The sequence below is a fragment of the Leptonychotes weddellii genome, chromosome 9, assembly GCF_054177405.1.
Source record: "Leptonychotes weddellii isolate Sample4059 chromosome 9, ASM5417740v2, whole genome shotgun sequence".
In the NCBI taxonomy this organism is placed as follows: domain Eukaryota; kingdom Metazoa; phylum Chordata; class Mammalia; order Carnivora; family Phocidae; genus Leptonychotes; species Leptonychotes weddellii.
This window is the reverse complement of record NC_138377.1, coordinates 101988718-102013354: the sequence shown is the minus strand read 5'-3', so window position 1 is coordinate 102013354 and position 24637 is coordinate 101988718. Positions and strand designations below refer to the sequence as shown.

The 24637-nt window shown below is 59.9% G+C and overlaps 2 protein-coding genes across 5 annotated transcripts in view; one reads left to right on the top strand and one right to left on the bottom strand.

Moving 5' to 3' along the window:
* CSPG4 (chondroitin sulfate proteoglycan 4) overlaps positions 1 to 24581 on the top strand; it is a 41792-nt gene extending 17211 nt beyond the window's left edge. Inside the window, exons 2-10 of the mRNA XM_006744442.3 lie at positions 1449 to 1612; positions 3043 to 6582; positions 7915 to 8397; positions 8777 to 8953; positions 10608 to 10806; positions 10887 to 11021; positions 11151 to 11317; positions 15129 to 15312; positions 15623 to 24581. Of these exons, the coding sequence (XP_006744505.3) occupies positions 1449 to 1612; positions 3043 to 6582; positions 7915 to 8397; positions 8777 to 8953; positions 10608 to 10806; positions 10887 to 11021; positions 11151 to 11317; positions 15129 to 15312; positions 15623 to 17457 (6884 nt within the window). The 3' untranslated portion in view covers positions 17458 to 24581. The remainder of the gene's footprint in view (positions 1 to 1448; positions 1613 to 3042; positions 6583 to 7914; positions 8398 to 8776; positions 8954 to 10607; positions 10807 to 10886; positions 11022 to 11150; positions 11318 to 15128; positions 15313 to 15622) is intronic.
* SNX33 (sorting nexin 33) overlaps positions 1 to 24637 on the bottom strand; it is a 69442-nt gene that overhangs the window by 20385 nt on the left and 24420 nt on the right. For 2 of the 4 annotated variants that reach the window (XM_081831450.1, XM_081831449.1), the window contains exon 2: positions 11990 to 12068. The exons of the other annotated variants lie outside the window; for them this stretch is intronic. In XM_081831450.1, coding sequence (XP_081687576.1) covers positions 11990 to 12068 — 79 coding nt within the window. The remainder of the gene's footprint in view (positions 1 to 11989; positions 12069 to 24637) is intronic. 4 annotated transcript variants of the gene reach the window in all.

Below are 24637 nucleotides of genomic sequence, written 5' to 3'. Positions count from 1 at the left end.
CCAGGGTGTGCTGACTCTGCTGGGCCATAGCCACGCAGATGGTTTTGTAGCCCTCAGCTGATCCCTTTAGCCCCTCAGACAAGGTTCTGGCATTGCCCACAAGTGCTGGCAAGAGGGGATCCCTGGAGGGATTTCAGCTCCGCCCAAGAGGAAGAACGTTATCTTTCTTGGACATCCCTGTGGACTCCTCCAGTGGCTGATGCCACCTCCTCAGGTCAGGAACCAGCATGTATGTGGCTGGTGCCACATCATCCCTATCAAGGCCATCAGAAGCCCCAGAGAGATGAATCACCTTTTTAAACCATTCCTGTCCCCGCCGCCCCCTCTGCCGCCACCCCACCTTCCCTAGCCCTGGACCTCTGGGGGACAGAGTCAAAGTTATACTTGGCCTTAATCTCTGCAAAAAGAATAAACCAGAAATCATTGCAGCTGGTTGGAGGTCAAGGGAGGCTAATTTTGGGAAACAGTCTGGAGAAGGTGGCAACTTAAAAAGAGGAGGTATCTCAGTGTGGGACCAAAGGGGCGCTGCACAGTGACCACCAGCCTTGGGAAACCCCAGATATGGCCTGCTCAGGCCATCTGGACTTGGGCCCTCTGGCCTGCTCAGCAAACCTTCAGCCTTCCCAAGCCCTGTCTTTAGCCACAGACCCAGGCTCAGAAAAGTCAGCTGTAGTCATCAACGGCTCCCAAGCCATGGTGGAAACAATAGGGCCGGATCTGACCACTCACCAGGGACTATCAATAGCTCTGCAGCAGGAAGCAATATGGGGTGATGCAGGAAGTTTTAGCCCATTTGGGGTCCAGCACTGCACGTGGTCTCCATCTGGCCTCAGAGCCTTTGCTCCCGATGGACTCAGTCCGACGAGTTGCCACCCCCACCCCCAAAGACATCTGGAAGCATGGCCCAAGAGAGAAGCCGGGATGGGTGGGCTGCCTTCTGAGCACCAGAGTGGGAGGGCATGGCATGGAAAGCATTGCCCAAGAACCAAAGCATAGGGCATTTAGGAGAAGGAATTTGAGCAGGGATCAGTGTGGGATAGGGATGGTTCTCCTGGAACTCCATTTCGGGGGCTATGACCATCAGGCCAGGTTACCCAGTCAAGGATGGTTTTCATTTAGGCCCGAGAGGGACTAGACCCAGGATGGAGAATCCTCTAGGGCCCAGGGGAGGAGAGTTAGAGCTGGCCGAGGCCCCTGGCCCCAGGAACCTCTGAGGAAGAAACGTGAGTTGCTTGGAATGGGTCTGACCTCCTTTGGAGCCAAGGTCTGGGCTGGACACAAGGTGAGGCTGTGCCTTCTGGTGCCAGGACCAAGCAGGTGATGGGCCACACAGAACCACGAAGCTGCACCAGCATGAAGTCCCTCCTGCAGCCTACTCATCCTCTGCAGCCCCTCTCCTCCTCCAGGCACGAGTCCGCACTTTGACCCCAGCCCCCTCTCTCACACAGCCTCCTTCTTCGGGGAGAACCACCTGGAGGTGCCTGTGGCCACGGTTCTGACCGACATAGACCTCCAGCTACAATTCTCCACGTCCCAGCCCGAAGCCCTGCTTCTCCTCGCAGCGGGCCAAGCGGACCACCTCCTCCTGCAGCTCCACTCTGGATACCTAGAGGTCAGTGATGCCTCCCTGCTGGCCTCCTCCTCCAGCCCTGAATGGCCCCCCAACCAGCTGGGTGACCTTGTGTGAGCCACTTTCGCCCCGGGGTCTCTAGGTCTCCACTGTGAGGTGAACAACAGCACAGCCAAAAGCGTGGCTCCCTCGTGACCTGGCTGCGCCCTGCAGCCTTCCCCCCCACACTCCCACCGGAACCCCCCGGCCAGCCCTTTCCCTCGCTGCGGGCCTGTGGTCCAGGCCAGATGGCCGTCTCTGACCTCTCACTGCCAGGCCCTCGCTCACCACACGCCCTGGGCCTGGCCCTGCCCCACCCCCGTCTCAGCGCGTCCCCTAGCACTGCCCCGGGCTGGGTGCCCTCTCCTGGGGCTCAGCAACCCTGTGAGCGCCCCTGCCAAGCGCCAGTCACCCCGCCGTGCCGCTGTCTGTCCGTGACAGAAACAACCAGTATGCCAAAGCTTCTCCATTTTCCCGTTTCGTCCTGCCAGTCACCACAAGCTTTAGTAGCAAAGAGTCCTCTGGATCTCTCTCTTGAGGCTCCCCCCTAACCATGAGGAGTTTGAGAACCTGAGGTCTTAGTCCAAATTTGGGAAAGCCATCAGCTTCCACACCCCAGTGGGGAGAGGACGAGGACGGTCAGAGCACCTGCTGCTGCCATTGCTTCTCACTGCCAAAAGGTGTCACTGTTGAGCGAAGGCCAGGTACAGCCCAGGCCTGACGCTCTCGCTCTCCGCCAGGTACCGGGATGCCTCAGCCCTGTGGAGGTGCTCCGTACTTGGACTCCCAAGGCCACAGTTCTTAGTGCTCTGCTCTTCCAGTTCCCATACTCTGCCACCACCCATTCTACCATCCGGTCGTGGGAACACCACACCAGAGCCAGTTCTGGTGCCAACGTTGGAGAGACAGAACTGCGTTCTCCTCTCCCCAAGGATCCCTCATCCCAGATCCAGGAGCTTTTCTTTACGTAACCTTCAACACAGAGAGCACCCGGAATTGGGCTCTCCATCCCTGAGCAGTGAGCCTGGCTGCCCCTGTGGCCCCAAGGTGTTCAGGGGATTCCCAGGTGCTCATTATTCCAGGGGTGAATCTTCTGGATGCCAAGGTGATTTTCTGGTGGATCTCCCCCATAGGAAAGTTGGGGAGAGTAAAAAATGCAGACTGAATCTCTAGGAAAGCATCATGCTATATGCCAGTTCTCTGATTCCCATCAGGAACCCCAGAGCCCATCTAGACCTGACTCAGAGATCACTTTGGTGAGTGTTTGGGGGATGAGTAGAGGTGGCAGGAAGGAGACAGTGGTGGCCTGAGAAGCCCCTGTCCCAGCACCTCCACTCTGGGCACTTTGCTGTGGCAGACCCGCTATGTTCTAACAGTAGAAGCAGATGAACTCAAAGTGCTGCCCCCACTCCCATTCCTCCATCTTTCCCCAGGTCAGACTCACCCTGGGCGAGGAGGAGCTGAGGCTGCAGACCCCAGCTGAGACTCTGCTGAGCAACTCCGCCCTCCACACCGTGGAGCTGACCGTTTCAGACAGTGAGGCCTTGATGTCCGTCGATGGGCTCCTGAACACCTCAGCCCCCATCCTGGGGGCTCCCCTGGAGGTCCCCTACGGGATCTTCCTGGGGGGCCCTGGGAGCCTTAGCCTGTCCTACCTGAAGGGAGCTAGCAGGCCCCTGAGGGGTTGTCTCCACGCTGCCACCCTCAATGGCCGCAACCTGCTGCGACCACTGACCCCAGGCGTGCACGAGGGCTGCGCTGAAGAGTTTTCTGCTGATGACAGTGTGGCTCTGGGCTTCTCTGGGCCCCACTCGCTGGCTGCCTTCCCTGCCTGGAGCACTCGGGAGGAAGGCACCCTGGAGTTTATACTCACCACTCGGAGCCAACAGGCACCCCTGGCCTTCCAGGCAGGGGGCCGGCATGGGGATTTCATCTACGTGGACATATTTGAGGGCCACCTGCGGGCTGTGGTGGAGAAGGGCCAGGGCACGGTATTGCTCCACAACAGCGTGCCCGTGGCCGATGGGCAACCCCATGAGGTCAGCGTCCACGTGGATGCTCACCAGCTGGAAATCTCCGTGGACCAGTACCCCACACGGACTTCCAACCGTGGGGTCTTCAGCTATCTGGACCCACGTGGCAGTCTCCTCCTGGGGGGGCTGGACACTGACTCCTCTCGCCATCTCCAGGAACACCGCCTGGGCCTGGCCCCAGGGGCCGTCAATGCCTCGCTGCTGGGTTGCATGGAGGACCTCAGCATCAATGGCCAGAGGCAGGGACTCCGGGAAGCCTTGCTGACGCGCGGCATGGCGGCCGGCTGCAGGCTGGAGGAAGACGAGTATGAGGAGGACCCCTATGGCCCATATGAAGCTCTCTCCACCTTGGCACCTGACGCTTGGCTGGCCGTGGAGCTGCCTGAGCCCTGCGTCCCTGAACCAGGGCTGCCTCCTATCTTTGCCAATTTCACCCAGCTGCTGACCGTCAGCCCGCTGGTGGTGGCCGAGGGTGGCACGGCCTGGCTCGAATGGCGGCACGTGCAGCCCACGCTGGACCTGAGCGAGGTCGAGCTCCGCAAATCTCAGGTGCTGTTCAGCGTGAGCCGCGGGGCACGCCACGGTGAGCTCGAGCTAGACATCCCCGGTGCCCAGGTACGGAAAATGTTCACCCTCCTGGACGTGGTGAACCGCAAGGCCCGCTTCGTCCATGATGGCTCTGAGGACACCTCCGACCAGTTGATGCTGGAGGTGTCCGTGACAGCCAGGGGGCCCGTGCCCTCCTGCCTTCGGAGGGGCCAAACTTACATCCTGCCCATCCAGATAAACCCCGTCAACGACCCACCCCGTATCATCTTCCCACACGGCAGCCTCATGGTGATCCTGGAGCACACACAGAAGCCACTGGGGCCCGACGTTTTCCAGGCTTACGACCCAGACTCTGCCTGCGAGGGCCTCACCTTCCAGCTCCTTGGCACCCCCACCGGCCTCCCCGTGGAGCGCCGAGACCAGCCTGGGGAGCCAGCAACGGAGTTCTCCTGCCGGGAGCTGGAGGCGGGCAGCCTCGTCTATGTCCACCGAAGTGGGCCAGCCCAGGACCTGACGTTCCGGGTCAGTGACGGGCTGCAGGCCAGCCCTCCCGCCACACTGAAGGTGGTGGCTGTCCGGCCCACCATTCAGATCCGCCACAACACAGGGCTGCGCCTGGCCCAGGGCTCCGCTGCCCCTGTCTTGCCCACCAACCTGTCAGTGGAGACCAACGCCGTGGGGCAGGATGTGAGCGTGCTGTTCCGAGTCACCGAGGCCCTGCAGTTCGGGGAGCTGCAGAAGCAGGGGGCAGGTGGGGCCGAGGGTGCCGAGTGGCGGGTCACACAGGCATTCCAGCAGCGGGATGTGGAGCAGGGCCGCGTGAGATACCTGAGCACTGACCCGCAGCATCGCACCGAGGACACCACGGAGAAGCTGGCCCTGGAGGTGCAGGTGGGCCAGGAGACCCTGAGCAATCTGTCCTTCCCAGTGACAATCCAGAGAGCCACAGTGCGGCTGCTGCGGCTGGAGCCGCTGCGCACTCAGAACACCCAGCAGGAGGCGCTCACCACAGCCCACCTGGAGGCCACCCTGGAGGAGGAGGCAAGCCCCAGCCCCAGCACCTTCCACTATGAGGTGGTCCAGGCCCCCAGGAAGGGCAATCTTCGGCTACAGGGCACACGGCTCTCTGACGGGCAGGGCTTCACCCAGGATGACCTGCAGGCCGGCCGGGTGACCTATGGGGCCACAGCCCGCACCTCAGAGACAGTCGAGGACAACTTCCGCTTCCGTGTCACAGCCCCGCCGCACTTCTCCCCACTCTACACCTTCCCCATCCACATTGGTGGTGACCCGGACGCTCCCGTCCTCACCAACATCCTCCTCTCGGTGCCGGAGGGTGGCGAGGGCACCCTCTCTGCTGACCACCTCTTCGTCAAGAGTCTCAACAGTGCCAACTACCTCTACGAGGTCATGGAGCGGCCCCGCCACGGGAGGCTGGTTTGGAGGGGGGCACAAGACAAGACCACCGCGGTGACATCCTTCACCAACGAGGACCTGCTGCAGGGCCGGCTGGTCTACCAGCACGACAACTCCGAGACCACAGAAGACGATATCCCCTTTGTGGCGACCCGCCAGAGTGAGGGCAGCGGTGGCATGGCGTGGGAGGAGGTGCGGGGCGTCTTCCGCGTGGCCATCCAGCCCATAAACGACCATGCTCCCGTGCAGACCATCAGCCGCATCTTCCACGTGGCCCGGGCTGGGCAGCGGCTGCTGACGACAGACGACGTGGCCTTCAGCGATGCCGACTCCGGCTTTGCTGATGCTCAGCTGGTACTGACCCGCAAGGACCTCCTCTTTGGCAGTATCGTGGCCGTGGATGAGCCAACGCGGCCCATCTACCGCTTTACCCAGGAGGACCTCAGGAAGAGGCGAGTCCTGTTTGTGCACTCGGGGGCCGACCGCGGCTGGATCCAGCTGCAGGTGTCTGATGGGCAGCACCAGGCCACCGCGCTGCTCGAGGTGCAGGCCTCAGAGCCCTACCTCCACGTGGCCAATGGCTCCAGCCTTGTGGTCCCTCAAGGAGGCCAGGGCACCATTGACACCGCTGTGCTCCACCTGGACACCAACCTCGACATCCGCAGTGGGGATGAGGTCCGCTACCGTGTCACAGCCGGCCCACACTGGGGGCAGCTGCTCCGGGCCGGCCAGCCAGCCACGGCCTTCTCCCAGCAGGATCTGCTGGACGGGGCCATTCTCTACAGCCACGACGGCAGCCTCAGCCCTCGAGACACCCTGGCCTTCTCTGTGGAGGCAGGGCCTGTGCACACAGACGCCACCCTGCAAGTGACCATTGCCCTAGAGGGGCCGTTGGCCCCACTGCATCTGGTCCAGCACAAGAAGATCTACGTCTTCCAGGGGGAGGCGGCTGAGATCAGAAAGGATCAGCTGGAGGTAAAGGGCCGGGGGATGGGCAGAGGTGAGAGGCCTGATGAAGGGGGCCCTTCTGACGAGCCCTCCTGCCAGGTGTGCTTGGCTGTTCGGGGATGAGCCTGAGGTGACTGCCAGGTCAGGCGTCTGTCCGCGCCCTGGGTCTGCACCTGCACACGTGCACTGGGGCGTGCCTGAGAGTCTCTGGGGGTGTTTTTGCGCGTCTGCCCACGAGCTATGTGTGCCTCCACACGTCAGGTGGACACACGCACATGCTGTGCTGACCGTGCGGGTTCCCGGGCCCCACCCAGACCGAGGAATCTCTGAAGTGGAGCCCGAGAATCTGCATTCTAATAATAAGCTCCCTGGGAGATTTTCATGGGTATAGACTTTGAGGACCAGAGGCCTTGGAGACAGACTTGTTTGATCTCCAGGCTCCCGTGTCCTCAGCTCTTTTCCCAGACCCCAGTCCAGGCTCAGGACCTGGAGAGCTGCTGACCATCCAGGAACCTCACAGAGCAACCACAGGCCTTCCAGCAGGCCTACTGACCCAGTGTGTGACCTCAGGCCAGCCCTTGCCCTCTCTGCCACACTGCCTATTTCTGAGCCCTTCTGAGTGGTTCCGGCTGTCCGGATTTGGGGGCAGACTGTGACTAAACATGTCTGGCATCAGAAAGGCTTTGCCCTGAAGGAGGCATCATTTGAGCCAGGCTTTGAAGAGTCTGGGGTTTCAGTAGCAGGGAATGAGGGGACAGTATTCCCGGCAGAGAGAACAGAATTCTGGAATACAGACAGTATTCCAGGCAAAGGCACCGGATCAGGAGTGTGAGTTGGGGGTGACGTGTAGCCTTCTGTAGCTGGCCCATCAGGTGAGGGAGCCCGCAGTGGCCCTTGGGCAGGACCTGGGTCTTCTCGCCCTGTAAAGCCTGTAGTGTGTGGCGCCCGTCCCTCTCAGAAGGATGGCACGCCCTCTGGTGGTGAAGAGTAGCAATAGCGGGGGCAGGGGCTGCCTCTGTGTATGTGCGTGTGCACGCGTGTTACAAGGGCGTGTTACGTGTGAGATGTACGTGTGTGTCTGTGTCCACACATCAGTGTGTGCTGACATTGCACATCTGTGTCACTGAATCTGGGGGCATGTGACGGGGTGGGGGCAGCACGAGGGTACAGCCCCCACCCCCCTACCCCACCCCCAACCCCCGTGACCAGCTGCATGTCTGGGTGGTGTGTGTGTGAGCCTGAGAGCGCATCTGTGCGTCTAAGCAAGCGGTGGTGTCTGCGGCCCTCCCCGGGAGACCGAGCCTGTTCTGGCCACCTAGGGACCATGACAGCCTCCCTCTGTGACCCTCCATTAACCAGGCAGCCCAGGAGGCAGTGGCACCCGCTGACATTGTGTTCTCGGTGAAGACCCCCCCGCGGGCCGGCTACCTGGTGATGCTGTCCCACAGCGCCTCGGCGGCCGGGCCGCCCAGCTTGGACCCGGTGCAGAGCTTCTCTCAGGAGGCGGTGGATGCCGGCAGGGTCCTGTACCTGCACTCCCGCCCGGAGGCCTGGAGGGACGCCTTCTCCCTGGATGTGGCCTCAGGCCTGGGTGCGCCCCTGGAGGGTGTCCGCGTGGAGCTGGAGGTGCTGCCTGCTGCCATCCCCCTGCAGACGCAGAACTTCAGCGTCCCTGAGGGCGGCGCCCGCACGCTGGCCCCTCCGCTGCTCCGAGTCACCGGGCCTTACTTCCCCGCGCTGCCAGGCCTGGAGCTGCAAGTGCTAGAGCCACCCCAGCACGGGGCCCTGCGGAGAGAGGACGGTCCCCGAGATGGGACCCTCAGCGCTTTCTCCTGGAAAGAGGTACAGCTCTCAGGGAGGCCCTGGGCGTGCAGCCCAGCTCTGGGCGCAGGGCTGGGGGGAAGCCGTGGGCACTCCCCGTCTGGGCGAGCAGCCCACAGGAGACAGGGCGTTCCCACGGAGGGAAGGCCTCTGCTTTAGATCCCTTACGTCACTCCCTCCTCTCTGGGCAACTGGAAATGACTGTCCCATCTCCCTGACTCCTTCGGTCCTTCACTCTGGGAGAAATGGCTGTCCCCATTTCCACCTGCAGGAACGGAAGCTCTGAAGGAGTCAGGCTCCCCCCACACCCAAAGGCAGAGCAAGAAAGGTGCTCGGCTTGAGACTCACCCCGCTCTCGGGCCTGCTGGGGCCTGACCTTCAGCCTTGGGCCTGCCTGCAGGTGGAACAGCAGCTGATCCGCTATGTGCACGATGGGAGTGAGACGCTGACAGACAGCTTCGTCCTGGTGGCTAATGCCTCAGAGATGGACCGCCAGAGCCATCCTGTGGCCTTCACTGTCACCATCCTGCCCGTCAACGACCAACCCCCCATCCTCACCAAAAACACAGGCCTGAAGGTGAGAGCAGCCTGGGGTTACCTCCTACATCTCTTCCCAAAGAGAGGCCCAGCACATAGCTTCCCCTCTCTGAGCCTCAGTTTCCTTCTCTGAAGGAAACATGCCTCACTAGGTTGTTGGGAAGAGAGAAGAGTTATTGCACTGAAAATAAAACACAGGTATGAGACTTTGTTATTGAAGACTTATAAGTGCAGCAGGCAGCCTTGTGAATGGCCATCCTTGGCCCTGCTGTTCCCTGGACTCGCCCTCAGCAGGAGGCTTTTTCTATGGCTCAGGACCAGAACTCTTGAAGAAAGTTCTTTCAAGCCCTTAAGGGTGGACTCCAGGTAGAGAGTGGTTAAGCTCCTCACTTGCACCCACAGCCGGTGAAGGCCACACCTTGGCTTCCCGAGCTCCTGCCCCTTACATCCCCACAGAACAGCAGGGACCTCACTCAGCAGAGGTCAAAGCTGGGGCCCAGGCAGGTCACAACATTTCTCCACGATCACAGAGGTAGTTACTGGTGGAACAGAAAGGGCATGGCTTGACCAAGATCACACAACATAGTGGATGGGCAGGGCCTTGATGCCAGCTTCTAGGGTCAACAGGAGCCATGGAAGGATTCAGAAGAGAGCTGACTTGGGCTGTCTGTGATATGAGGCACTGGACACCTTTGATGGTAGAGGATGTACCTGAGGGAGCAGTGCAGCGGTGGGGAGGCCAGCAGAGTGGTGGGCAAACGGGCTAACGGCTGCCCTGGAACCACAGGCAGATGGTGCTGTGTGACATCTTGGCCAGCAGGTGATGCTGTCCACCGTGTTTGTGCCAGGAGCCCGGCACTCCACGCGGTGGTCCCCCCTCCGGAGCTTGGCCTGGGGGTAGCCTGGGGCTGGGAGGAGGTGCCCTGGAATCCCAGAGGGCTCGGTTTTCTCTGTATGGGAGCCCCTCCCCGAGGCTGCCCAAGTTGCTGACCCAGCCAGAGTCACGTAACAGGATCCCAGAAATGGGATCCTGCCCTGCTGGCAGGCGGGAGGCCGAGGGGGGCTGCTCTTCGCTCTGAGCATGGGGAGGGGCTGCCCACACCCCTCCCCGACCTGGTTGGGCCTCGGGACTGCACTGAAAACACCTGAGCCCTCATGGCCATGCTGCTTCCATGCCAAGGGACAGGGGCCAACCCTCAGCCCCTCCAGCCTCTGTGCCTCCCATGCCCTCCCTCACCTGGAAGGGGAGCCCATTCATAAGCATCCTGGAGAGGCAAACTCACCATTCCCGGAGTGTGCCCAGCCCATGCCCAGACTCACTATGGAGGGTCTAAATGGAGACCCCCGCCCTGCCAGTGAGACAGAGCCACTCAATGATAGCGGCACAGTCAGTAAGGGCTGGGGTGGGGGTAGTTCTCGGAAGGGAGAGAACTTGGTGAGGGTAAGAGCTGGGGGCTTGCTGACGTCGGGGACATGAGCTGGCCTTGCAGGACAAGCAGGATTAGGGCAGAGAGAAGGGAGCCTGGGCCCTGGGGTGACAGGGGAAGGTGAATGGGGTGGAGGGCCCTTTGTGAGGGGGAGCCCAGCATGGCCCGGGCCTGAGCTGCAGTGTGATGGTGATGGCCTCGGAGCCAGGGAGGAGCAAGGTGGGAGAGCGTGGGGGGGACAGAACCTTCACAGGCCTGTGTCCCCAGATGTGGGAGGGGGCCACGGTGCCCTTCCTTCCAGAGGCCCTTAGGGGCACAGACAGCGACTCAGGACCGGAGGACCTGGTCTACACCATCGAGCAGCCCAGCAACGGGCGGGTGGTGCTGCGGGCGGCGCCAGGCACCGAGGTCCACAGCTTCACCCAGGCCCAGCTAGACGGCGGGCTCGTGCTGTTCTCGCACAGAGGTGGGTACTCAGAGGTGCGGTGCCCTGAGGATGGGGAGGCACCATGGGCCAGCGAGACCCAACTCCACCCCCATCCGCAGGCGCCCTGGACGGCGGCTTCCGCTTCAGCCTCTCCGACGGGGAGCACACTTCCCCCAGACACTTCTTCCGAGTGACGGCCCAGAAGCAGCTGCTTCTCTCCCTGGAGGGCAGCCGGACACTGACCGTGTGCCCAGGTGGGTCTGCCAAGCACGGCATGCCTTGTAGGCCAGGTGACACGCCAGGGTCACGCTGTTTCGCCAGCAGTCGCAGACCTCGCCCTGGCTCCTGGTCCAAGGCCAACAGGCCCCTTCTGCCTCTCACAGGGTCGGTCCAGCCGCTCAGCAGCCAGAGCCTGAGAGCCAGCTCCAGTGCAGGCACCGACCCCCGGCACCTGCTCTACCGTGTGGTGCAGGGCCCCCGGCTGGGCCGGCTGTTCCATGCCCAGCAGGGCAGCACTGGGGAGGCCCTGGTGAGCTTCACTCAAGCCGAGGTAAGGGCCCAGCTCTCTATAGCCACCACGTAGACTCCATTCAGCCCCGGGTGGCCCGCTCTGCCTGTGGACGTGGACACCGCTCCCACATCGTGGGTAGCAGACACTCCCTGGCCCCACCATGGCCCAGGCTGTGCCTGCCTTGCCCTGCGGGAGCCACCAGTCCAGTAGGCAGAGGGTGCGAGAGATCCCGGCCCAGAGCAGGGATAGGGTCCTGGGGCATGGCTTCCAGAAGCCTCAGCTGGACCTTAGGAGCTGGAGAGGGTGCTCTGAGTCAGGGACACTAGGATACCCCCGTGGCTAGTGAGGGGCCGTACTTGGTTCAGGGGTGGAATTTGACATGAAGGCAGCTGTTGGGCTTGTGAGAGATGTGAGCCTAGGGCTCAGGTCAGAAGGCTGCAAGAAGTTGAGCGGATCCTGGGAGCAGATGAGTGGACAGAAGGCAGCCGAAGAGGTTGAAGTGGGAGTGAAGCTGCCATCTCTCTTCAGGGCCTAGCTGTCCAGAGCATGCCAGAGGCCACCGGTTAAACACTAGAACTCTTAGCCATGGGAAGAGGTATACTGCTAGGTTGCTGGGAGCCTCTGCGCCAACTGTGCAGGGGAGGGGGGGGCGGGGGGGGCGGGCAGCCATCGCTAAAATCAACACCCCTTCCAAGTGCAGGAGGTACTTACTGTGAGTGCCTGGCAGCCTTGGCTCTCTCCAAAGGTAGCGCAGGTGGGGAACTTTCAGGCATCAGTGAAAGAGGTGGCTCTAACAAGGGGTACACGGCAAAAGGTCTCACGTCGGCATCCCCCGGGCCCAGGTTTTCTGTTCTCATGAACCCCTGGCTTCTGCCCAGATCTCCTTCCCACAATAAGGGATTCAGCAGGGTGGTGGCTGCAGCAGCTAAGCACCCTGAGTCCCTGGGAGCCACTGTCATCGGATGCCCAGGAAGGGGGAGGGAAGAGGACGAGGCCCTCAGGGTCCCGCCCCCACCCACAGTGCTTTCCCCACACCCCAGCAATACGTGGGATGAACGTGAATGGCCACCAGGGGGGCAGGATGGCAGTGCCACCCTGGGAAGCTGGGAAGAGGCTTCGTGGCAGAGACTTTGTCCTGGCTTTGGGGCAGGGGCAGGGCAGGACTGGGTCGTGTCTTGACAGCACCATTGTCCTGCAATACTGAGTTGGGTGGGGCAGGGATCAGGTGTCCCGTTTTGCAGACAAGGAAACTGAGGCTTACGGAGATCAGGTGACTATTCAGAGCACACGGCTAGTAAGAGGCAAAACCAGGATTATGGCTTCTGACTGCTAGTCCAAGATTTCTCTCACCAGAGGACACCGCTTGCTCCCAGAGCTCAGAGACCCCTCCCCATCTTGCCTGTGATTTGCCTCACCCCCAATCAGACACCTCCCATCCACAGAAGTTCCTGCAGGCATCCATCCTCCCACCCCACTCCTGGGGGTCTCCACTTCCTGCCACCCTTCAGCCTGGGCCAGAGGTTACAGCTGACAGTCCCTGCGGGCCACATCTGGCCCACAGATGTGTTTTATTTGGCCTGCACAAGGCATTTAATATTTTTAAATTAATGGTCAACATATAACCTTTGGGGGATTTCACACATAGACACACATACACACACAAACACACACAAAAGCCTGATTTCCAGTTTCTTTTTTTTTTTTTAAGATTTTATTTATTCATTTGAGAGAGTGAGTGCAAATAGGGGGGAGGGGCAGAGGGAGAAGCAGACTCCCCGCTGATCGGGGAGCCCAACATGGGGCTCGATCCCAGGACCCTGGGATCATGACCTGAGCTGAAGGCAGATGCTTAACCATCTGAGCCACCCAGGCGCCTGTGATTTCCAGTTTTTTAAAAGGCTCTGTTCCCTCCTACAGCAATCAGCTGAGGAGTAGCCACCCCTTTCACCCAGGCTCTGCTCCCCCTTTAGAACCAAGGTGATCCCCCTTCAGCATGTGGGTGGCTCCCGTGTTAGATGGGGAACTGCTCACCAGGTCATCACTACCCTGCGGTCCTAGAGTCTCCCACACGCTGGGACCCTGGGTTCCATCTCAGTATTGCACAGCCCTGTTTTTCTGAGAAGAAGAAATAGATAAGCCACGAGGACACATTTGGATTAGCAGGGGGAGGGAGCATAAGTGAGGAATATCCCCAGGTGTTTACCAGGCATACAGCCCTGGAGAACAGCAGGTATGGTGGCAGTGGGTAGGAGGCGAGGTCGCAGGGTAAGGGGTCAGAGTGGGATCTTTGTGGTCAAAGGAGGAGCCGCTGTACTATCTGAGCAAGAAGGACAGTAACCTTAACTTACACTTTAAAAGTCTCACTCTGGCTTCAATGTTAAGAACAACTGTAGGGGAGGGATCAGGGGCCAAAGCTGGGACACAGGAGGCCATGGCAATAATCCAGGCCAGAAGTGATGGCATGGGAGAGAGGGAGGAGTCAGGGATGACTCCAGGGTTTTGGGCCTGAGCCACTGCAAGAACAGAGCTGCCATCATGTGAAGCAGGAGGACGAGCAGGGGTACACAGGTCAGGAGTGGGTCTGCTGCAGGCCACCTTTGAGCCAGCCCTTAGACATCCACACCGAGCTGCCGGAAAGCAAGTGGAAATGTGAGTCTGGAGTTTGGCAGAGAGCAGTCTGGGATGGAGATAGAAGTAAGGGGGTCATCTGCAGAGCTGACCTAGGAGGACACGTGGGATGTGCCTGTAGATGGAGAAGACTCTAAAGGCCAAGCTATAGACAGTGGAGAGAAGAGGGGGGAGAACGGAGTCTGTGAAGGAGCAATTAACGAGGCAGGAGGAAAACATGAGAGTGGGACACGCTGGAAGCCAGCGGATGGTAGAGGAAGGAATGCACAATTATATCCAATGCTGCCAAGCAGGTGAGTAACACGAGGCCCATGAACCCACCATTGGATCTAACAATGCAGATGCTGTGGGCACCTTTGGGTGAGAAGAGGAGGAAAGGCCCGGGTAGACTGCACTCAGGACAGCATACGGGAGATTATAGACTATTCTTTTTGGAGTTTTGCTGTAATGGAGAGCAAAATGGAGGAGAGGGGTGACAAATTTGGTGGAAAAAGTGAAGTCATGAGTCTTTTCTTTAAGAGGGAAGAAAGGGGGTGCCTGGCAGGCATGGTCAATTAAGCATCTGAGTCAGTTCCGGCTCAGGTCACGATCTCAGGGTCATGATCTCAGGGTTGTGATCTCAGGGTCGTGGGATCGAGCCCTGCGTTGGGCTCTGTGCTCAGCGCAGAGCTTGCTGGAGTTTCTCTCTCTGCCCCTCTCCCCTGCACACGCACAGGCTCTTGCTCTCTCTTAAAAAAATAAATAAGTACATCTTTAAAAGAAAAAAAATGGAAGTGGAAGAGAGAATAACATGGTTGAGTAATGATGGGAATGTTCCCTTTTGGGGGGAAATTGTTGCCATAGGAGAAAGAAGGAAGATGGTAAACTGGTGTCTTCAGTGGGGAAGAGGGGCAGGGACCCAGGGCAGAAGTGAAAGGACCAGCTGTCGACAGAAGCGATAGAATACTGCATTCCCTGGGGGCTCAGAGAGGTGAGGTGATTTGCCTGAGGTGGCAGAGCCCAGATAAGGCATCGGGCTCCAGGGCCAGTCCCCTCACTGCCACATGACTGCCCATGTGACCCACTGGTGAGGGAGAGCACGGGTTACAGACATGGGCCAGGGAGAGCCAGGAGAGCCGAGAGTGAGGCTGGGCACGGAGGGCTCGTCAAGGAGCCTTGGAAGGGGCTCCTGGGCGCCACGGGCTCAACCTGCCTCTCATCCCAAAATGGGGTGCCCCCACAGGTGTATGCTGGGAATGTTCTATATGAGCACGCGATGCCTCCTGAGCCCTTCTGGGAGGTCCACGATACCCTGCAGCTCCAGCTGTCGTCACCCCCTGCCCCTGATGTGGCCACCACCCTTGTTGTGGCTGTGTCTTTTGAGGCTGCCTGTCCCCGGCGCCCCAGCCGCCTCTGGAGGAACCAAGGTGAACCGCATGATGGGCTGGCACAGTTGGGGGGACCCTGGGCGGGTCCAGAGAGGAGGGGACACAAGACCGGGGTCAACAGCTCCCATGTCAGTCCCCAGGACCTGGGAAGTTAAGGGAGGGTGAGAAGGTGGGGACACTTTGAGGTCAGAGAGGAGACATGATCCTCATCCTCCAGGGGACCCTGAACCCCACCCTGGGGTACCTGGTCTGCGGGAAAAGGCACAACCTTGCTGTGGAGGTCCTGGTCTGAGGCTCTGAGGCCTTTCTTCAGTGGACAGGACCTTCATAGCCTCCGTCCCACCCCCAGGTCTCTGGGTCCCCGAAGGCCAGAGGGCTGAGATCACCACGGCCGCCCTCGATGCCTCCAACCTCCTGGCCAGCGTTCCGTCACCCCAGCGCCCAGAGCATGACGTACTCTTCCAAATCACACAGTTCCCCACCCGGGGCCAGCTGTTGGTGTCTGAGGAGCCCCTCCACGCCGGCCGGCCCCACTTCCTGCATTCCGAGCTGGCTGCAGGGCAGCTGGCCTACGCCCACGGCGGCGGGGGCACCCAGCAGGATGGCTTCCGATTCCGTGCCCACCTCCAGGGGCCGGCGGGGGCCTCCGTGGCGGGACCCCAAACCTCAGAGGCCTTCGCCATCACCGTGCGGGACGTGAACGAGCAGCCACCTCGGCCACAGGCGTCGGTGCCGCTCCAGCTCACCCGGGGCTCCCGCGCGCCCGTCTCGCGGGCCCAGCTCAGCGTGGTGGACCCCGACTCGGCGCCTGGGGAGATAGAGTACGAGGTGCAGCGCGCCCCCCTCAACGGCTTCCTGAGTCTGGCGGGGGCCAGCCCAGGGCCCGTGACCCGCTTCACGCAGGCCGACGTGGACGCCGGGCGGCTGGCCTTCGTGGCCAACGGGAGCAGCGTGGCCGGCATCTTGCAGCTGAGCGCATCCGACGGGGCCAGCCCTCCCGTGCTCGTGTCCCTGGCCGTGGATGTCTTGCCATCGGCCATCGAGGTGCAGCTGCGTGCGCCCCTAGAGGTGCCACAGGCCCTGGGGCGCTCCTCACTGAGCCGGCAGCAGCTGCGGGTAGTGTCAGACCGGGACGAGCCGGATGCTGCCTACCACCTCTCCCAGGGGCCCCGGTTCGGGCAGCTCCTTGTGGCCGGGCAGCCCGCCGCCACCTTCAGCCAGCTCCAGGTAGACCAGGGGGAGGTGGTCTTTGCCTTCACCAACTTCTCCTCCTCTCGCGACCACTTCAGCATCCTGGCGCTGGCCCGAGGTGCCAACGCGTCAGCCACAGTGAACGTCACCGTCAGGGCTCTGCTGCGCATGGGAGCGGGTGGGCCGTGGCCCCAGGGGGCCACCCTGCGCCTGGACTCCACCGTCCTAGATGCTGGCGAGCTGGCCAACCGCACGGAGAGTGTGCCCCGTTTCCGGCTCCTGGCAGGACCCCGGCATGGCTACGTGGTCCGCGTGCCCCGGGCCAGGACGGAGCCCAGGGACAGCCAGCTTGTGGAGCAATTCACCCAGCGGGACCTTGAGGATGGAAGGCTGGGGCTGGAGGTAGGCAGGCCGGAAGGTCGGTCCCCCGGCCCCGCGCGCGACAGTCTCACTCTGGAGCTCTGGGCACAGGGTGTCCCCCCCGCCGTGGCCTCGCTGGACTTTGACACTGAGCCTTACAATGCGGCCCGACCCTACAGCGTGGCCCTGCTCAGTCTCCCCGAGCCTGCTCAGACAGAAGCAAGGAAACCAGAGAGCAGCACCCCCACGGGGGAGCCAGGCCCATTCGCCTCCAGCCCTGTGCCCACCGTGGCCAGTGGGGGCTTCCTGGGCTTCCTGGAGGCCAATATGTTCAGTGTCATCATTCCCGTGTGCCTGGTCCTCCTGCTCCTGGCGCTCATTCTGCCCCTGCTCTTCTACCTCCGCAAACGCAACAAGACGGGCAAGCACGACGTCCAGGTCCTGACTGCCAAGCCCCGCAATGGCCTAGCCGGCGACACCGAGACCTTCCGCAAGGTAGAGCCGGGCCAAGCCATCCCGCTTACAGCGGTGCCCAGCCAGGCGCCCCCAGCAGGGGGCCAGCCCGCCCCCGAGCTGCTGCAGTTCGGCCGGACACCCCACCCTGCTCTCAAGAACGGCCAGTACTGGGTGTGAGGCCTGGCCCGGGCCCAGGTGCTGATCAGGCCGGGGACAGGCTTGCTCGGGCCCCGGCCCCATTGCTCCCATGCCCTGGCGCTGAGTATCCCGAGAGCCAGAGATACCTGGGGACATGTGCAGTGGAGGGTGCTGGGAGGAAGTCCCAGGGGTCCGGGACCAAACAGAGTCAAGAGCTGGAATCCCCCCAGCTTTCTCCGTGCCTGGAGAACTGCAAGGGGGCGGGCCAAGGTCAGAGGCATGCTTGGAGTCAGTCCCCCTGCCCTGGAGCTAGTTTGGGCTGTCAAAACCAGAGTGACCTCCTAGATACGTCAGGATTCTGGATCCTGGGTCTGTGATCTTGGGTAAGTCACAGCTGACCCAGGCTGCTAAAAGGGCAAGGAGAGGAGAGGGTCGGGGAGATAGACGGGGATTCCTGGCTTTTCCACTCCAAGACAGGCCTCCCTTTGTCTCTGTCCCAGAGTTGATGGGAAAACTTTTTCCCCTGGTTTTTTAGGGAGATGGTATTCCCTGGAGTAGAGGGCAGGAGGAGGGAGCCCCTCCACTCTCTAGGAGACATAAGCCAGTAGAATAACATATTCAGGGTGCGAGATGGGGTGGGTTGTTCTGGGGATGGGTTTATTTAAGGGGGATTGCGAGGAAGCTATTTAACACAGTGTCGAGCTAGCCCAGACTGATGGAGCCCCTGAGAGTGTGGGATGGAGGAAGGTCTGAGGCCACTTCATACCCAGAGCCCCACCTTGACAGGCTGAGGGCTAGGTAGGCAGTATGGTTCTGTGGCCCCGGACCAGGCTGGGCTGTGGAGGGGGCAGGGTCTCAGGCCCGGGGCCGCTGCAATGTCTGTGCTCGCCCAAGGACTGGGGGGTGAGCAGCTGGGGGCACTCAACTCCATGGGGCCTGGATAAATGGTGCTGTGGAGGTTCTGGACAGCTGTGTGTTATTTGTCTGACCATGCACTGGGCCCTTGTCCACACCGGCCTGCACTCCCCAGGGGCAGGCTGTCCCACCAGGCCCCAGCCTGCACGCTGGACAGGGCCACATGAGCCCTAAATTTCCACCTCCAGAGGCCTTTCAAATCTCCTCTGTCCCCACCTGTGTAGGCAGGTGGGCCAGTCTTCGTGGGATGGGACCAAAGCCCTTTAGTTTAGTAGAGATAGGCTAGGCCCCCTCCAAGGAGCTCAAAGAAACAATGAAATCAGGAGATGTATTCAGTGTCCCAGCCATAGATTTCTTAGCCTGAGTTTTGGCCTCCACAGCCTCATCCCTCTGCACCTACCTCTCAAGCAGTTGGAGTGGCAAAGGTCAGGAGACGGGAACGTAGGGATCCCAAGGCTGGGACCTGGTGCTTCGGGGGAGACGAGGGGACCACCACTGGTGCCTTCCCTTGACTCCCTGGAGATTTTCACAAGGAAGATTTGGTCTCCACCCCGCAACAAGAAGACCAAGAAAGGGTGCTCCTCCTCGAAGGCAGGGTAAGCAGCAAGGATTCTGAAAAGCCAGCTGTCCCGAAAGGCTGTCCTCTGGTTAGAGAGGGATTTGAGATACAGGGTCTCCAGAAGACCCTCTATGAGCTACTAAGGAGTCACCACCTTCTGCCCCTCTCCCTTTTGAGGGTTATGGGCAATGAGGACAGATTCTGGGTCCCAGGTGACACTGCCTGGCAGTAAGCTGAAGTCCTCAGAGGAAACGCAGCGTGGGAGGTGTGCAAGCTCTGGGGTGTCAGAGCCCGGGGCCTGAGCATAGCTAGATTGGGGGTGGAGAGCCCCAGCCAGCACTTGACAGCTGACCGGTGTCTGGGGAGCAGAATCACCTCCTCCCTGTGTCTCCATATCGGTAACATCTGAACCAGGCACTAGGGCAAGAGAGGAAACTCCCTCCTCCCCACTGTGCTGCCCCTAGAGTACCTGCCAGGACGCCTCTCAGCAGCCCCTTCCCATCCCGGCATCCCCCAGATCCTCCTCCACTCACAAGATTGGGGCAGGTCACCTGGAATCCTGGCATATCACTGCTGAAAGGGCCCCCAGGGGACCAAGGGCCGGCTGAGAATAGAGAGGGTGCTGTCCAGTCACACACAGCCAGGCAGCATTAGAATAGACCAGACCCCAAGGCCCAGCCAGCTCTTCTTGCCACACTGAAGAGCCTGCACCCAAGGCCCGTCACCAGGGCCCATAGATGAGGACCCCCACAGAGATCCCTCTACACCAGAAGCTCAAAATCCTGGCCTGGCTTCCTGCTACAGCCTAGTCTCTCTGGCACCCCTCAGGCCAGCCTCATACAAGGGGCCCTGCCAAGGGTGTCTCCACACCACATCCCACGCGCTCTGCCCTGCTTCTTCCTGGAGCTCGGGGCCGGATCCTCAGGGCCCTAATATCTGGCGCCAGTCTCCACCCAGGGCGACCAGTTTCCCTGGGAGTGTAAGCTGAGACAAGGGTGACAGACCCGCCAGGCAGGATCTGGCCTCATCTCCTATTTCCCTCCCCCCGCCCCCAAGACTGACGACACCCTCTCCGTTCACTCAGCCCAGCCTGCCCGGCCCACCCCCCACCCCCCCAGGGAGCTGGCACAGGCTGAAACTGCTCCAGCTCCTTTCAGCCCATGCTGGACAGTGGGCTAGTACCCAGGGCATTGTGCACACAGCGCCATGAGGACCTGGGAGAGGGTCTTCCACTGGAACGCCAAACTTGGAACCCACTCTAAATGCGGGGCCTCGATTTATGTAAATCCCTTGCAGATTTCAGATAGGCACCCAAGGCTTAAGGGGATTGCTATCCACTTTGCAAAATAACTCACTATCCCCTTACTTAAGAAGCTAGCTCCTCCCAGGCACTGAGATAGAAGCGAACCTGTGCACAAGAGTTTAGGAATATCTGGGAGCACTCTGACCCTCTTCTTCACACACACACGCACACACACACACACACACACACACTCTGCACTTACGCACACAGCTGTGTACCTTTAGACCTTCAGACACACAGCACACACCTGCCTATGTAATACATCCGCCCACACAGAGATACAGGTGCACGCACAAGCTTCGGAGCTAAGTACTCCTCACCTGCGGGCCCCCTACAGTCCTCAAGGCTGGCCATGTGGAGCCAAGGGCTAGGACTCCCTGACCATCCAGAGACCCAAACTGACATCAGCAGAGCCAGGAAGTGGAACCATAGCAGGCGGGGGTGTGGGGAACAAGGGAATGGCCAGAGGGCCCAGTTCTTGGGGTCCCCAGCTTGGAAGTCCTGCCCACCACCCAAAATGCTTTAGCCTCTCAGATGCTAAAGAAGGGGCTCCCTTAAGCCCCTCTCCTCATGCTAGGAGCTGGCCCTTCAAGTGGAGCTGCTATGGCAGCTGTGGACCCCACAGAGCTGGAACTTCCCCCCAAGAGGAAGCACGAGGCATGGATCTGCACCCCCTCAACTCCACCTCTCCCGATGGGGGCGGGAACTGCCAGGGATGCTGGCATCTTCTTCTGGGCCCCGAAGATTCAGGATCTTAAAGGAATGGAGGTACTTCAGCAGCTCCCAGAATGCTCCGGTTAGGTCTCCCGTTCCTTGCCAGAACAGGTGAGGAAGCCCTGGCAAAGGATTGGAGCCAGGATGGGAACCAGACCTGCTGGAGGCCTCTCTCCACAGCCCCTCTCCTTCCCCGTTAGTATAGTGGTGAGTATCCCCGCCTGTCACAGCCCCTCTCCTACCCAAGGTTCCCTTAGAGTTAACACCATCCCTGTCACTAAACCACTAGGATTAGTGGGGCATTGGCAAGGGCATTTTGTGCCAAAAATGCTGTGGGAGATGCCCATAGGAGTCCACCCAGCCCTTCCGAAGAGTCCCAGACATGCCACTGAGTAACTACCACACCATGACGTGTGCCCTAACCCAAGGCGTGTCAACAGGCTGCTGAGGGAAGCCCATCGTGGGAAGGCAGCTGGCTCTGCCTGCTTCCCTCTTTCCTGAGAGAGTGTGGGATCTTTCCACGGAAGGGACAGCCATGCGGCTGCTAAAGCTGAGCATGCCCAGCTACCTCGTGGTCTCATTGCCCTTCTCGGTGTCGTGAGGTACAGTACTTATGATAGCTGCTGTCCTCATTAAGGATACCAGCTCCTCAGGGCGCCCCGGGGGGCTCAGCCGGTTAAGCGTCCAACTCTTGATTTTGGCTTGGGTCATGATCTCAGGGTGGTGAGACTGAGCCCTGTGCTGGGTGTGGAGCCTGCTTAAAATACTCTCTCCCTCTGCCTCTTTGCCCCTCCCCTCATGCACGTGCTCTCTTAAAAAAAAAAAAAATGCCACCTCCTCAGGATAACTGGTGGGTTGTTGTGCTGTGTTCCTTCACAATGCAGATGTCCTAAGACCCCCCGAAGACAAAAGTAACCCTTGGTCAAATCATCCTATGGCCAAGAAGGGACTTTTCTACCCAAACATAGCCTCAGCTGGGGGCTCAAGGAGTTCCCATGCCCCTCAACCTGAGCACTGCCAGCTCTGTTAGCCCAAAGCCTAGAGCTAATCCCAAGGCTTCCTTTGGATGCCTTGTGAGGTCACAGAGGGCTCAAGTGACCCTGGGTCCTGAAGGCCCAAGTTGCACGGACTAAGTCTTTGTTGCTCAAAGTGCGGTCCATGGACCAGGAGCACCAGAAGCATGTGGGAGCTTGTTAGAAATAAGAACTCCTGGAACGCCTGGCTGGCTCAGTCAGAAGAGCGAGCGTGCGACTCTTGATCTCAGGGTTGTGAGTTCGAGCCCCACGTTGAGTGGAGAGATTACTTAAAAATAAAATCTTCAAAAAAGAAAAAAAAAAAAAGAGGACTCTAAGGCCTCACCCCAGATCAGCTGAAACAGACTCTGCATTTTAACAAATACTAAAGTTTAAGACACTTTGACTTAGGTCCTTCACCTCCAAATGGAGAAACAGAGCTGAGAGAGGCAGGGACCAGGCCAAGATCATAGTAAGTCAATGACAGAGCTAGAAAGAAGTCAGACCCCATGATCCAGTTCCCGAGTTTTGTCTTTCAACTCAAGCTGTCCATCCTTCTTCCCCACACTCTTCTGAAGTCCCTATGTCCCCTGCAGATTTGGGCGGACAGGGTTCTGTTGTGGGGATTCCTGCTCAGGGGCCTCCACTGAGGACAAAAGGGAAGCAGAGGAGGACGAGGCTGGTAGCCAGGCCTGATCCATTGGGGAGGGTCTGCAGAAGAAGCCCACTTCCACCCTCACCTCCCAAAGACAGGTTCCCTGGAAAGTGCAGCAGCCCCCTACCACCCTGCCTTCTGCAGTCCAGCTAGTCCCTCCCTCCCCACCTGTCCGGGTTCCACCTGCAGAGGGAGGGACAGAAGGAGGGGTCTGGCCAAGGCCCCCCAGTCAGTGCATTGGGTCTCCCCCACAGTAGAGCATCAGCAGGCAGCAGAGGAAGGACAAAGAAGCTACCTGTCAGGCCACTGCGTGGGCCCGGTCAAGAAGGAGAGCATGGGCCTCCCATAGCACTCTGTCCTGTCCTGCAGAGGGAGACTGGACCACTACCTGTCCCTTCTGGACCCCAGAACAAATGCTTGGCCCCCCAGCCAGCATGCTGTCTTGGTGCTGTGCGTGCCTTTGGGGCCCCCAACTGCCCTCGCCCCACCAGGCTGCTGAGGCCCCCAGCCCCCTGTCCTTGCAGTAAACATAGGTCAAGGCTATGTGCCCACCGGGGGCAATGTCCAGCTGGGCCCGGGGCTAGGTACATAGCTGATGCTCGGTAAACATCTACTGCCAGCATATAGCCCCTCCTTTCCCACTGTCCAAAAGGTCTCTAACCATGATCCCACCCAGACCCCATATCCTGACTTCCCATCTGGTTCCCCTGGCTTCCCTCATCTCTAGGAGTGCTAGCAGGGCTCCCAACCACTGCTCTGGCCCCCAGACCCCTCCCAGAGCCCAGGCAGACCTGGCCCCAGGTCCTAAGTTTCTAAGGAGCTGGTTTAATCTGTCCCTGCCAGACTCTTGAGAGTCTCTTCTCTCTTCCTCCATACGCACCGGCGGCTCCCTCCTACCAGATACCTGGAGTCTAGCTGCTCAGAAGCACATGGGCAGAACACTTTGACCAAATCATATGTGGGAGCCTACCACCGATGGACTCAAACTGATTAAATGGGACAGGAGGAGGAGACAACCCAGAACCGCCTTACACTTGCCTTCCCCTGCCGCTACACGTCCTCCTCAGAGCTCCAGGAGCCACTGGCCACTGTGCCCGCTGTTCTAACCACTGTAGGGCTCACCTGATCCCAACCTTCAGAGACCAGCCAAGGGTGCCCCCACCTTTACCTGACCCAGAAGACCCTGCATTCAGTTCAGGTCTCAGAGTCCCAGCCTACCTCCTGGAGGCTCAAAACCCTTCCAGATGCCAAAGATGCATCTTTCAGCAGTGGGATTCCCAGCACCTAGAGATGCCTCAGGGCAAGTGTGAGTGAGCCAGGGATGCTGGACATGCTGGTCAGAGCAGAGACCTCCAAACACCAGAGAGCAGCAGGGAGAACCCTGCTGGGTCTTGTTGGGGAAGGTGGAGCCTTTTCTAAAGGGCTGTTGGTTGAGCAAGCAGGCAGGTGGGTGAGGCTGGCAGAGCCTGAGCACTCCTGGAAGGCTGTGAGTCAGGGCAGGAGCCCTGCTAAAAGGTTGCCCTGTGGGCGTGGCTCCTGAGCTAGGCAACTGGGGCGTGACTGGTGGACCCAAGAAGGTTCCAGGCCCTGGGAATTCAGCCCCTCTGCCCCATGAGCTGCCTGAGAAGCTCAGTCTGGGGATAGAAGCCATGAACTAAAGGAGGGAGGGCAGCGATGGTGACTATGCCTGCCCAGTGAACTTGTACAAGTCCACCCACCTGTGGATGGGATGTGTGACCCTAGCAAGTACGGACCCAGGCCTGGGAGAGCTTGCTACCTGCTTTCTGCCTACGGCCCTGCCTCCTGTCTTCGTTTCTGCCCAGTTCCCAGTTCCTACTGCCAGGAACGGTACGTGATTAGCCAGAGGCCCCACCCCCTGCCTGAATTAGAACCTCTCGAAGCAGTGCAACTGACCAAGGCTGCTTTTCCAAGTGTTGTGGCAAAGCTCTTAGAACAGCACCAGGCACATAGAAAATGCTCAATAAATGTTGACTATTATTATCAGTGCTGTTATGATGGTGGTTATTACTGAATCGCCTAGCATATGGGTCTGGCATATT